Raw genomic sequence first — 13,952 nt, 5'->3', positions numbered from 1 at the left:
CCTCCGTTCCTCTGGCTCCGGTCTGCTCCACATCCCCCGCCCCAACCGCTCTACCACTGGTGGCCGGGCCTTCAGCCTCTCAGCCCCTAGGCTCTGGAACTCCATCCCCAGTGCCTTCGCCTTGCCTCCTCCCTTTCCTCCTTCAAGGCCGGTCTCAAGACCTTTCTCTTTGACTGTGCCTTCAGCTCCCCTCTCGACTCTCTACCCCCTCCTCGCTCCCTCCCTTCCCTCCCCTCACCCTGACTATTTCCCCCCTGCTCGGGTCCTGACCCAACTGTCACGTCCTCCCGACGTGAAAGGCGCTCTATAAATTGAATCTTGTTGTTGTTGTTGTTGTTCCTCCCAAAATGCATCACTTTGCATTTCTCCACATTAAACGTCATCTGCCACGTGTCTGCCCATTTTACCAGTCTGTCTGTGTCCATTTGCAGTCTGTTACTATCCTCCTCACTATTTACTATTTTTCCTAGCTTAGTATCGTATGCAAACTTGGAAATTGTACTCCCTATACCCAAGTCTAGGTCATTTATATAGATCAAAAATAGCAGTGGTCCCAATACTGATCCCTGGGGGACACCACTGCTCACTTCCCTCCTGTCAGATAAACAACCGTTCACCACCACCCTCTGCTTTCTGTCTCTCAGCCAGTTTCTGTATTCATGCTGCCACTGTCCCTTTAATACTATGGGCTTCTATTTTGCTTACAAGTCTCATATGTGGCACTTTATCAAACACCTTTTGGAAATCCATATAAACTACATCAACTGCATTACCTTTGTCCACCCACTCCATTACGTCATCAAAAAACTCGATCAGGTTTGTTAGACATGATTTGCCTTTAACAAATCCGTGTTGGCTGTCCTTTATTAACCCATATTTTTCTAAGTAAAATGAAGTGAAAATTTATTTTGTCCCAGATTGTGATTGTGTAACTGAAAGCCAACGTTCTATTTAAAATATGTCAGGTGATTGTTAGAGTGAGTTTGCACTACATTAGATGGTACATAAGTGTGTTAGATGATGTATGTAATTGTGGTTTGCAATCCAGCCCAAAGATACACTGGATCTAATTTGTGATTAACTAATTCAGAATGTGCTGAAATTCAACATTTTTGAATTCTATTCAGATGTAAATGTCAGGTATATTTAGTCTTGTTGGAATAATCTCAAGCACAACAATGTATTTTAGATATTCAACTGAACCAAAAAAAAGGTTAACAGCAGTATAGAGGTCTCAATGGTTGGCAACAATTCATTCATCCAGGATTCCTTAGTTACAAAATCTTTTACAAATTTCAAAAATAAGACTCCGGTGTTTTGGAAAACTCCTTATCTGGCTGTGCTGTGCCTGACTTGGGAGTATCAATGTGACACAAGATACAAACAGTGTAGAAAATTGTTACAGTATTAGGCACTGTCATTCTTCATCGCAGTGATCGGAACAAAAGAATCACAAAAAACGGTTCTCCAAAAGTAACTAACTCCTTCATCATACCTGTTTTTATAGGACCAGTTTCTAGTTCTGGTTGACAACAAAAAAATTATCAATGTTTGATTGACAAAAAATGTATAGACAAACTGTGTACAACATCTAGAGTCAGAGCTCTTTGAGTTATACAATACAGAAGTAATTCCTTACACTATTACACAATGATGTATAACTTCTGATCCAAATATTCATCCAAACCAATCTTGTGATTTATTAATAAGATTCTGCATTCAGAGAAACAATATATAATATCACTGACACACTAAATAGTCGAATCAAATCCAAGCATTTTATTCCACAAACCATAGTGATTCAATAAAGAGGTAAGATGCTAAACCTATGATTGTTCACTGAAGCATCACTCTCTTATTGCAAAATAGCAGATCATTAATACTGTTGTACTCCTGGCTTTCATCCTTCTTGTAAATGGTTTCTGTGCCAAAATGAACCAGCAAAGCAAATCCAATATCCTAATAGAAAATTAATTTTAGGCGTTTATCAAACAATGCTCCAAGTGCTCCACCTAGAACATTTGTTAAGGTGAGGTTAATGCTATTCCGTTCCAATTGGTAAATTTAGTCAATCTGTCCTTGTGAATGTAATGTAATTTTGAAAAAGTGAATATGGAATTAGATTATACGTTTAACATCGCTAGGGTTTCACGCGCACTTTCAACATTTCAATCTACATTCAAGATTCAATCTGTGCTACAAAGATTCTGAACAGATACTAATAATGCACCATTCACTTTGACAGCAAATTCATCTAGTTTGAATTCAGGGTCGAATTTGAGTTGAAGGTCATATCAGTTTTGCTTGACAAGAAAGCTTACGATGATATGTTTAGCCCCAATCCAGTTGATTTATTAAAAACAATTCCCCTTTCTACTTAGCTTTTTTTTGCATTGCATGCCATTTCAAATCCACAGTGGTGCAAGCAGACAATCACAGGCCTCTGCCGATGTCCCTTGACAACTTAGCTCCAACTAATTCAAAACTAATTAAAAACTCCACCACCTGTATACTCACCCACTCTAAATTCCGTACCCCCATCACACCAATCCTCAGCAGGCTCCACTGGCTCCCTATCACAGAATGCATCGACTTCAAGATCCTTACATAGATCCCTTCATGCCCTGGCACATCCCTACCTCTCTGATCTGCTTGCTCCCCACTCCACCATCTGCCACTTCTGCTTGACTGGCTCCGGCCTCCTGCTTGTCCATTATCCCCTCTGCTTCACTATCGGTGGCTGTGCTTTAAGTCACTATGCCTTGAAATTTTGGAACTCTCTTTCTCAATTCCTCTGCCTTGTCCCCTCATTCCCCACTTTAAAATCACGCCTTCCTCTTCGGCCATACTTATGGTCACGACCCTTTCGGCTTGGAGTCAGGCTTTGCCACTGTTAAGTGCTCCGAGATGCTACCCTGCATAAGGGTGCTATACTATTGTTGTGAACAGAGAGGGGTGACCAAAAAGCAGCGCATAGTGACTGCCTCTCCATTTTTCCCATTCTCCCTGAGTGCAAGTGGTTGCTGTTCAGAACAACAACAACAACAACAAGATTCCATTTATAGAGCGCCTTTCACGTCAGGAGGACGTCCCAAGGCGCTGCACAGTTGGGTCATGACCCGAGCAGGGGGGAAATGGTCAGGGTGAGGGGAGGGAAGGGAGGGAGAGAGGAGGGGGAAATGGTCAGGGTGAGGGGAGGGAAGGGAGGGAGCGAGGAGGAGGAAGAGAGTCGAGAGGGGAGCTGAAGGCACGGTCAAAGAGAAAGGTTTTGAGACCGGCCTTGAAGGAGGAAAGGGAGGAAGCAAGGCGAAGGCACTGGGGGATGGAGTTCCAGAGCCTGGGGGCTGAGAGGCTGAAGGCCCGACCACCGATGGTAGGGCGGTTGGGGCGGGGGACGTGGAGCAGACCGGAGCCAGAGGAACGGAGGGTACGGGCAGGTAGGTAGGGGGATAGTAGGTTGGAGAGGTAGGAGGGAGCAAGGCCGTGAATGGCCTTGTAGGTGAGGATGAGGATCTTGAAATCAATCCTCTGGGGGATGGGGAGCCAGTGGAGGCGAGCGAGGGTGGGAGTGATGTGATCGCGAAGCCTGGTGCGGGACAGTACACGAGCTGCAGAGTTCTGAATGACCTGCAGCTTGTGGAGGGAGGTGGCGGGAAGGCCGGCGAGGAGAGAGTTCCCATAGTCCAGCCTTGAGGTGACAAAGGCGTGAACCAGGGTTTCAGCGGCGTGAGGGGTGAGGTAGTGCCGTAATCTGGCGATATTCCGGAGGTGATGGAAGGCGGTGCCAGTTGTGGTGCGGATGTGAGGGAGAAAGGACAGCTCAGGGTCGAACAAAACGCCGAGGTTCCTGACTGGCTTTGAGAGGTGGAGAGTGCAGCCTTGGATGCTGATGGTGTCAGCGCCTGAGGTGCGGAGGCGCTGACGTGAGCCAATCAGGAGGGCCTCGGTTTTTCGCACGTTGAGCTGAAGAAAGTTGTCTCTCGTCCAGGACTCGATGTCGGACAGGCAGGCTGTCAGGACATCGGTGGTCGTGGAGTTGAGAGTAGAGGAGGAAAGGTAGAGTTGGGTGTCATCCGCATACATGTGGAAGTTAACCCCATGTTTGCGGATGATGTCACCGAGGGGGAGCATATAGAGGGTGAAGAGGAGGGGACCGAGGACAGAGCCCTGAGGGACACCACATGAGACAGTACGGGGGTGGAGGAGAAGCCATTCGTTGAGACGAAGTGAAGACGGTGGGAAAGGTAAGAGCTAAACCATTCAAGGACAGTGCCTTGAAGGTTGAGGTGGGAGGACAAGCGGTGGAGTAGGATAGCGTGGTCGACCGTATCGAATGCTGCCGATAGGTCGAGGAGGACGAGGAGACAGAGGGAGCCCTGGTCACAGATGGTCAGGATATCATTGGTGACCTTGACCAGGGCAGTTTCTGTGCTATGAGCAGCACGGAAACCTGACTGAAGGGGTTCAAAAAGAGAATGGGTGGAAAGGAAAGAACAGTGATCACTGTTAGAAAGTCCACACTATTGACACTAGTAAATGTAATACCCTTGGGCAAGGTGGGGAACCACTGTTGGAAAGTGCTTTTAATTACAATTATAATGCAGATGTTTGTGTTCATGATCCCAGAACCTGTGTTATGATGAGGTCTGTCTGTATGTGATTATCAATGTAAGGAATTACAGGATCACCTGGAATCTTTCTATTTGGTTGTCAGTTACATAATTAAGGGCATTTCTAGATGTTTGCAGGCAGTTAACCCAACATTAATTTTTCACAAGGTTTGTTACTCCAACCCGCAAATACAGTAAAACCCCCAAGTAAATGTATAGATTTAATCAGAGAGCAGTGCTGAAATTATGACCATGAAATACAAATACAACAGTGATGTGAAACAAAGATAGTGACTGTGGATCATTGTGAACTCATTCAAGGTGCAACTTTCATTTACATTTATGATCATCAGCTTGTGGTATTCACAAGGGCTGTGGCTAATTTAGCAGTTAGCTCTGAAATTTGGCAGAAAATATTTTTTACATTCATTATAGTGCCTTATCATGTTATTAAATGTCTCAAAGCATTTCACAAGATTTTACTGTAAAGCGTATTGGTAGGCAAACTTGCTGGCCAATTTGTGCATGGAAATATTCCGCAGCAGCCATAAAGCCACCAATTTGATCTGGGAGAAATTGTCCAGGACACGCAACCTTTCTTTTTGAGTAGTGCTATGGGATATTTACCATCCTCCTGAACAGGCAGATGGGACCTTGGGTTAATGTCCTGTCCAAAGAACCATACCTCCGACCATGCAACTGGCCCCCTTATACTGTACTGGAGTGCCAGCCCGTATGAGCTCAAAGCCTCAATGTGGACCCATAACCTTCTGACTCAGAGGCAAGAGTGCTATCAACTGAGCCATTCAATCACATTAGTAAGCTGCTGAGAAAAACAAATGTCTTTTGACAGGTGAATATTGGATGAAAGTGATGACAGGATTCCTTTTAGTACGAGAGGCTGTTTAATTTTGCAGTTCCATCACGTATACTTTCGGGCACGTTGGTAGTTTGGGAGATGGTCTGCATCTTCTGCATAAGTTAATCAAATAACTTAATTAACTCGCAATCATTCTGTAGCCAAAAGCATGGCCAGTTGGTTAATGAAATTCATAATTATTAAAAAATTAAACTATTCTCCCAAATGACAAAGCTAAAAAGAAAATCGGTCCCTACTCTGAAAGGAACAGAAGAGATGACTCTGACTGCCAGAAGGTTGAGTGGACTTTGATGAAAATCCTATTAACTATGTATATGATCTAAACTGACCGCCATTTAGATCTGTGACCAAAAGATTTCAGATACAGCACAAGGCCCAGGACAAAACGTTGTAACATATTTAAACAATTTATGTTCAAGGCTTTTCACTGAAAGATGAATGCACATTAGTAAAGCTGTTCCCTGGAACCAAACTCATATCTGATAACTAGATTAGAGCTTACCAGCACTGTGATTTGAAAGATTGCACTATTATTTTCATCAAATGGAATTGAATTATTCATCAATCATTTTGACACAGGTCACTGTATGGCCAAGGGAACTAATGCAATAGCAGTAAGTGATTGGCTAGAAGCCATTCTGTGTGCTCATTAGTATTGGATAAACAATAACTTTCTTCTGTATTACAAATATGCTCCTGCATTTCATTTAGTGTAAAACCAACTCAGATTAGATTATTGTTGTTTAGAATGGCATATGATAATATTCAGGAAAAAAATCACTGTAAAATGACTGCAGATGAGAAAACGAATGTGGATAAAATAGCTAATTTCAATACCAAGCCTTGAAACATACATCACAAGCATACATGCATGTTTGGATTCATTAACACCTGGACACACTATCTATTAAACAAAAATGCTCATACTAGGTTCTTAGTCAGGATAAAATGTCATATTTCCAGTCTGTTTACGTGTAACTGATGTGTTTTTCAACAGTATTTGCATCTTCTAATAAATAGATAAATCTCCAAACAGCCCAATTTCTAGATTTTCGAAACATCTAGTACTTAAAGGATGGATTTATAGAAAGCATCACTCTATCGAGTTTAACAACTACAGTAGTTTAAGCAATGTATTAACAAATAAATTGCCCTTTGTCATGTATTGCATTGCGGTTAATACACCAAAGTAACTGATTAGTCAGCTGTATGTTTTGTTGGGGGAAGGGAGGCTATTCTCCCAAATAAATCAGTGGGGAGGATTAGCTCCTCTCTGGTCTTCACACCACAAAACGTAAGAAGTCGCACTGGAAAATATATGACTGCAAAGATACTTACTTGCTAGTTTTGCTTTCATTGGCTTTGCTGTAAAGAGGAAGAATACAAAAAGGAAGAATTCAAATCAGTGAAAAATCGGATCTGAAGAATTAGCCACATTCAAAGGCAGCAAAACAAAGAATGGGGGAAAAAAAGCAATCCCAAGTAAATACAAATGTTCTTTCCTGTTACTGCTTTCAGAACATTTCCTCATGTTCTATAAAAATATACTTATACATGTTTGAAATACTCTCATCAGACTCAACCGCATCTAACTTTAAAATCATAATTTCATGTACACAGATAATTCAGCCACGTCTCAAACCATGGTTGAGGGCTGGAAAGAAGACACCATCATCTTGTGCAATACAATAGAAATTTACATTTATATAGCACCATATGCATTGGCAGGACATCCCTAAGGCGTAACAGTACAAGGATAAATGTCACATGTATGAGGTCAAAGATGACGTTGACATGTAAGAAAGAGATGAGAAAGGAGGAGGACATTACTGGAATCATAAAATACCTTGAAAGAGACAACATCATAGGATAAAATCTCACTTACAAGAAGGACAAATATTCAGAGGTCCATCTTGCAAAATGAAGACGTTATCTTTCCTTGCGTGTCGATAATGTAACGAGAAATATCAGACACAGGGATCAAGACACAGAGATCAAGAACTTCCCTTGCTTCATACGTTGAGAGATCAAGCCTACCACCATTTTGAATGAAGAAGAAACAAACTAGGAAGATGTCAAAACCAATGCAGCTTCACACAACAAAAATCTTCAAAATACCTTATTGTTCATACACAATCAAGCACAACATTTCTGTTGTCTTATTTTATTCTTATTCACCTAGAAATTACTTAGTTGATTGGGGAAAATATTTGAGATGTATGATAATATGTCTATAAACAAATTAATGCTATAATTAAGTCTACTGTAATTATGCCCAAAATAGAATTAACTTTTCAGTAGCTGTACTGCTGAATGGACTAAAACAGCAGTGACATTAGCACAGGCAACAACCTTTATTTAAATATTTTGGTTTAAAATGTGATATTCGCAAACCCGAGTAGGTGCATTAAGGTGTGTCTGCCTGGTGCAGTTGGTAGTAGCCGTCTGAGTCAGAATGTTGTGGGTTCAACACCCACATCATGACTTGGAATCCATACAGTCTAAGATGACACTCCATTGTTGGAAGTGTTGTTCTTTAGATGAGGCTTTAAACTGAGTCCCTATCTGCCTGTTCAGGTGGACATTAAAGATCCCATGTCACTAATCAAAAAGAAAAGGGAGTTTTTCCCGATGTTCAAATAAAATTAGTCATCCACTTTGTGGCTGTTTGTGGAACATTGTGGGAAATTGGGCTGCTGCATTTGCCCACAAAACGCAGTCACTTCATTTTATAGTATATCCTGTGAAGCACTTTGGGACATCCTCCCAATGTGAATGGTGCTTACCAAGTGTAAGGATTGTTATTATTATTAATAATTGTGACATCTGGTTTACAAATATTGGATTTTGAGGCAAGCTTAAGAAGGGTAAATTGCGAATCTGAAGGTTACAAAGCCTCCAAAAAGACCACCATTTCACTTACCAACACTTTTTGGATTTGCACAATTTGATATTCATAAGACAGAATTCAGAATTAACCAATAAAACTAGCATTTTAGTTATAAATAAGGGGAAATAATTCTCAGGGAGCCTCTTTACAAATGAAAGTTGTTCCTTTTGATTAATTTACTGTTTGATTTTCTGTGGTTTAAAGTCAAATGGCAGCAGGTTTGTCAACCAACATTTCCTTTCAAAGTATCACACGTAAACTGGACTGGAAATGTTTTCTTTACTGCTACAGGAACTTACCAGTTGTCAAGAAAAAAAAAGACAACATAACATAATTCACAACCTGATTGTCCCAACAACGTACAAGAATCTCTGACCCACACAAATCCTAAGTGATTATATCAAAGTAAGATTCTAAATAGAAATTCTAAATAGTCCACTAACAAGCTCCCTTGATGAAGCCATAAATCAGAGGCTGAAAAATCAATTACACATCAGGGAAACTGCAAACGGTCTATTTGTTCCTTTGAAGAGCTACTGCACTTTTGCTTGGTTGGAAAATAATTGAATGGAGAAATAAACAGTCAGTGAATTTGGGAACGTTAACATAAAAAAGATCTTCCAAATGAAAGATCTGTCATTTTAAGAAGCAGATTGTGTCAGTCATCACCAGATAACATTACAAGCCCAATGAAGCAGAGCAAGGCAGAGAGATGCTCCAAGCTACTTAACACTTCGAAGTTAAGCACGAGTGACATCATATCAATATCTTGTCAATGACTTTCACTGTCACTAATTGTTTGCCATCCTTATTTAAACCATGTTGATTGTTAAAGAACTAAATTAAAAGACTTAGAGAAACCATAAACCTGATGGTGGAGGGTCCCAAATGTTATGATATTGGCTATCAACGAATGTAAGGGGTCTTGAGTGATATGAAATACTTTACACAAACTACCGACAAATCTGGCTGGACCGCCTCAAAATCTACCGCTCCACTCTAGCCTCAGCCAAGTGGTCCTGCTACTCCAGGATAATCCTGGAGGCGAAGATCAACCCCAGGCTTCTGTGAAGCGCTTTGAGGCATCTTGAAAACATGCTATGGTACTATATCAAATACAAGGATTATTATTATTGATATAATTACAAAAATACATCACATCTGATCTGCTGAGATGTCTTGAATGTACAAAATAATAATAATAATAATCCTTGTATTTGATATAGCGCTTTTCACATCTTCTAGATGTCTCAAAGCGCTTCACAGAATATACTGTGAAGTGAATTGACTGTATATTTGTGGGCGAAACGCGGCAGCCAATTGCGCACAGCAGTGTCCCACAAACAGTAGTGGATTGAAATGACCAATTTATTATTGATTTTTTCTTGAGGGATTATTATCAGGTGTGTGGAGTAAGGAAACTTGCCCAAGGTTTTGCCCTGCCAGGAATCGAATGCAGATCTCTCGCTTGCAAAGCAAGTGCTCTAACCACTGAGCTACATGACTGCACGGAATTACCACAGAAAGGACAATTGAGTGTCCAAGTCAAGAATAGCATCTCAGTATTTTTGCTGGTAATGAGGCCAACAGGTGTAACTGCAGCAGAAAATGCAAAACTGAAAGTAACTCACGAACGATAGGAGATAACCGAAAACAAATATGCTTCTCGTCCAGCTCTCACCCAGTTACCTACGGGGTACCCTAAGGATCCATCCTTGGCCCCCTCCTCTTTCTGATCTACATGCTCCCTCTTGGGGATATCATCCGCAGACATGGGGTACATTTCCACATGAATGCGGACGATACCCAACTCTATTTTTCCACCTCTCTTTGCGACCCCCAGTCCCCTGATATTCTGTCAGCCTGCGTGTCAGACCTCAGGAGCTGGATGAGCACAAAATTCCTTCAGCTGAATGTTGACAAGACGGAAGCCATACTCTTTGGCTCTCATCAACGTCTCAAATCTCATGGCTCTCACCTCCTCCACCTACCCGACCTCCCCCTAAAACTCTCCAAATCCGTACGCAACCTAGGCGTCAGGTTCAACCCCCAATTATCCTTCCTCCCCCACATCCGGTGCCTCACCACTACCGCTTTCTTCCGCCTCCGACACATCGCCCGTCTCCTCCAATACCTCTCTCCTAAATCCACTGAAACCCTGGCACATGCCTTTGTCACCTCTCGGCTGGACTACTCTAATGCCCTCCTCGCCGGTCTCCCCTCCACTACCATCCATAAAATCCAGATTATTCAAAACTCTGCTGCCCGCATTCTCACCCGCACCAAACTCCGCTCCCCGATCACCCCAGTCCTTGCCAGACTGCACTGGCTGCCTGTCCCAGAGAGGATAGACTTCAAGATCCTCACCCTTGTCTTCAAATCCCTCCACTCCTCCACACCCCCTACCTCTCTGATCTCCTCTCTCCTCAAAAAAGTGCCCTTTGCCTTCGTTCCTCCGGGTCTGGCCTCCTCCTTGTCCCCCGAGTCCTCCTCTCCACCCTCGGCAGCCGTGCCTTCAGCCACTGTGCCCCGAACCTCTTGAACTCCCTTCCTCATTCCCTTCGCCTCGTCTCCTCTCTTCCTATTTTCAGGTCTCTGCTGAAGACCTTTCTTTTCGACCGAGTCTTTGGTCACCTTCCTCCCCCTCCCCCTGGCTCGGCCCTGGGATCCGTTATTGTGAAGCGCTCTGAGATGCCTTCCGGCATGGAGGGCGCTATATAAATCCAAGTTGTTGTTGTTGTTGCTTTGAAACACCCTCGCAATATAAAAAGTGCTACATCAAGTGCAATGATTACTATTATTAGTAGGAGGAGATTTGTATTCACAGGCATTTACACTGCATTACCTTGTTTATCTGGGGTGGCTGAAGCTGTTCTCTTCACTTCTTTCTCAATCTCTGCCAAATAAAATTTGTGGTACAATTAGTCAGATACATTTCAATATACAGTATACATAATAGTCTGAGAAATGTTTGGCTACAGTCATTATTAAACTCCATAGTAAATCCTGTGTAGAACTTTGTAGCCTGCCCGCTCGCTCCGCTCAGTGGGCTCTGGCCTGCTTCACGTAGCCCGACTCGCCCACCCCACCATTGGCGGGCGGCCCTTCTGCCACTCTGCCCCCAACCTCTGGAACTCCATCTTGCTGTCCCTCCACCTCAGCCCCTCCCTTGTCATCTTCAAGACCCAAATCACGACCTTCCTCTTCAACCGTGCTTTCAATCTCCCTGCTTCCCCCACTGCCCTTCACCCTCCCCATCCCAACCCCCAGCTCGGGTCCGAAACACTAACTGTCCAGCGCCTTGGGTTGTCCTACAAAGGACGTCCTGAAAGGCATTATACAAATGTAATTTTGTTGTTGTTGAGATGTCCGCCTAATATGAAAGAACATATACCAGGCGCAGGGATGATAATTATTATTGTTATTATCAATAATCTTTTGTTTTTCAAACTAATAACTTTAATATACAGTTGGGTCAGGCTTGATAAACAAAGCACAAGTTGCTAAGCCATTTGCAATTCAGTAGGTGTGCAGAGCAAACTAGCATCGGAATTGGACTTCAGTTAAGAATATGAATAGCTTGACTCCACATTGACCTGCAAATAATTATTTTTCCTGATGGTTTTCATTTCAAAAAATTAAAAAGTTTTTTGGAGTGAATTGTTAGTTTTTATGGTCATAGATAGTTTATGAGTCTACTAAGGGTACCAAAACACATCTGTGAATAACTGTAGCTTCTAACCTGTACTATAAGCATGCAACAGAAATAATAATAATCCTTGTATTTGATATAGCGCCTTGTCACATTTTCGAGATATTTCAAAGCGCTTCACAGAATATACTGTAAAGTAAAATTGACTGTATATTTTATGGGTGAAAATGTATGTTTTTAGCACAAAGTTATCTCCAGTATTTTAAAAGACCTTGGTGGGTAAATGTACTGGAAAGTGTTCTGTTGGCCTGTGTTGTCAATCATCTGATAAACTACACAGACATAGAACTATACTTAGGTAATGCAAGTCTTTGACTGCTGTTCTGCTCTGGTAGTCACTCAGTTTCAGCTCTAGCAGACATGACAGCATCAGTGATAACTGCAAAATGGCCAGGCATGTGAACAATATGCAGTGCATCAATTATACTCTTCTAGCAACAAGTAATGCAAACACAAACAGAGATCAATTTACCCCTCTGAATGAATGTTGTCTGTTTTTGTATATTAGAAGACAACAAGAACATAAATGGCTAGTAATGAAGAACATATTGGTCTTTGAATAGACCCAATGGGCCAATTTTTGAAATCAATGAATCTGGAGTTGAGTCTATAACCCATCCTAACTGGTTGACATTGCTCTTGCCAACATCCTCCTTCATCAGAAAGAATGACAGTAAGTATGAAGACATCATAGGATGTGAGCATAAATGATATATTACTTCATGGATGTGTATAATCATGTCATTATCTACATTTATTGCAGCAAAATACATCTGAAATTAACCATATGGAGACAGTGATTAACAATTAACAGTAATCCCAACCAAATGGATTAAGTTGACAGAAATGAACCTGCATTCAAGGGTGCTTTTTTATATCAATTGCTGATAAATTTGATTGTTTACTCACTTGCTTCTTTCTCTTTGGATGGTTTGACTGAAAAGATCAAAAAGTTGAGTTAGAGAATTAGATTTGCACAGTTGTAATTTTCATTTTTCACTCATACTTTTCCATAAATCATTACAATTGAGGCTAAATCATCGTCAATGATTTCGACATTAAACTGATCTTATTTTCTCATCACTACAGCAGCACTCGTTGCACTTGTCCAGATTCCTACAATAATAATCCTTATATTTGGTATAGCACCTTTCATTTCAAGAGGCTGTTCTAAAGCGCTTCACAGGATGTACTATAAAGTTAATCAGATGGTATTTTACTTTGCATCTGCATCTGTATGTGACTGTGTGTGATTTTTGGGCATTCTTCAACTGATGCCAATAGAAATGAAGCATTGGAACAGCTTTTAAGCTTTCAACATCTTTTGACCTAGTTTCAATCAATAGTTTCACATTACAACTAGAGCTGCTGTAGTGGCTTGCTCCAAATTCTTCATCTGATACCATTACAAATGAAACATTGGCGACAGGCTTTAAGCAGGTCTCCATTTTCCCCACTTGTGTCGGTTGATACAATAGTTTGTGTCATAGCTATGAGGAGCAAAAATATACCTTAGTGGATTAACACACTGCACTTTCACTTGCTGGAAGGTGGGTTTGATTTAACTTGGACTGATGGAATAAAAGCTTCCTCTTATTGAATTAAAGCATTCTCTTATGGTGTCTCTTCTGACGTTGCTTTAATCAGAGGGTGTTTTACTTTGCATCTGCATGTTATCTGAACGGAGACAGCTTGATGCTAATTCTGGGGTGGTATGAAGGATCTATTCTGCACCCATTTTAAGTCAATAGAGGCAACACAAGACTGACAATTTGAGAATATATCACCATATATCACAAAACAACAACTCTCCTTTTATGTCATCAATTCATCACCCAGTCCACAAATACCTAGTCAGGG

General features: G+C 41.7%; 1 protein-coding gene across 5 annotated transcripts in view; it reads right to left on the bottom strand.

The window, feature by feature from the left end:
• Window positions 1–13,952, bottom strand: part of trdn (triadin) — a 258,959-nt gene that overhangs the window by 59,446 nt on the left and 185,561 nt on the right. For 2 of the 5 annotated variants that reach the window (XM_042333200.1, XM_042333201.1), the window contains exons 27-29: window positions 13,002–13,028; window positions 11,226–11,276; window positions 6,829–6,855 (exon numbers count right to left, since the gene is read on the bottom strand). In XM_042333200.1, the coding sequence (XP_042189134.1) occupies window positions 6,829–6,855; window positions 11,226–11,276; window positions 13,002–13,028 (105 nt within the window). Of the gene's footprint in view, window positions 1–1,495; window positions 1,523–6,828; window positions 6,856–11,225; window positions 11,277–13,001; window positions 13,029–13,952 lie in introns of all 5 variants that reach the window. The other 3 variants (XM_042333202.1, XM_042333204.1, XM_042333199.1) reach the window with 2 other exon arrangements.

Source organism: Callorhinchus milii, unplaced genomic scaffold, assembly GCF_018977255.1.
Source record: "Callorhinchus milii isolate IMCB2004 unplaced genomic scaffold, IMCB_Cmil_1.0 Scaffold3, whole genome shotgun sequence".
NCBI classification, from domain to species: Eukaryota; Metazoa; Chordata; class Chondrichthyes; order Chimaeriformes; family Callorhinchidae; genus Callorhinchus; species Callorhinchus milii.
Note: the sequence above shows the minus strand (reverse complement) of the source record. Positions and strands in the feature narration are given on the sequence as shown.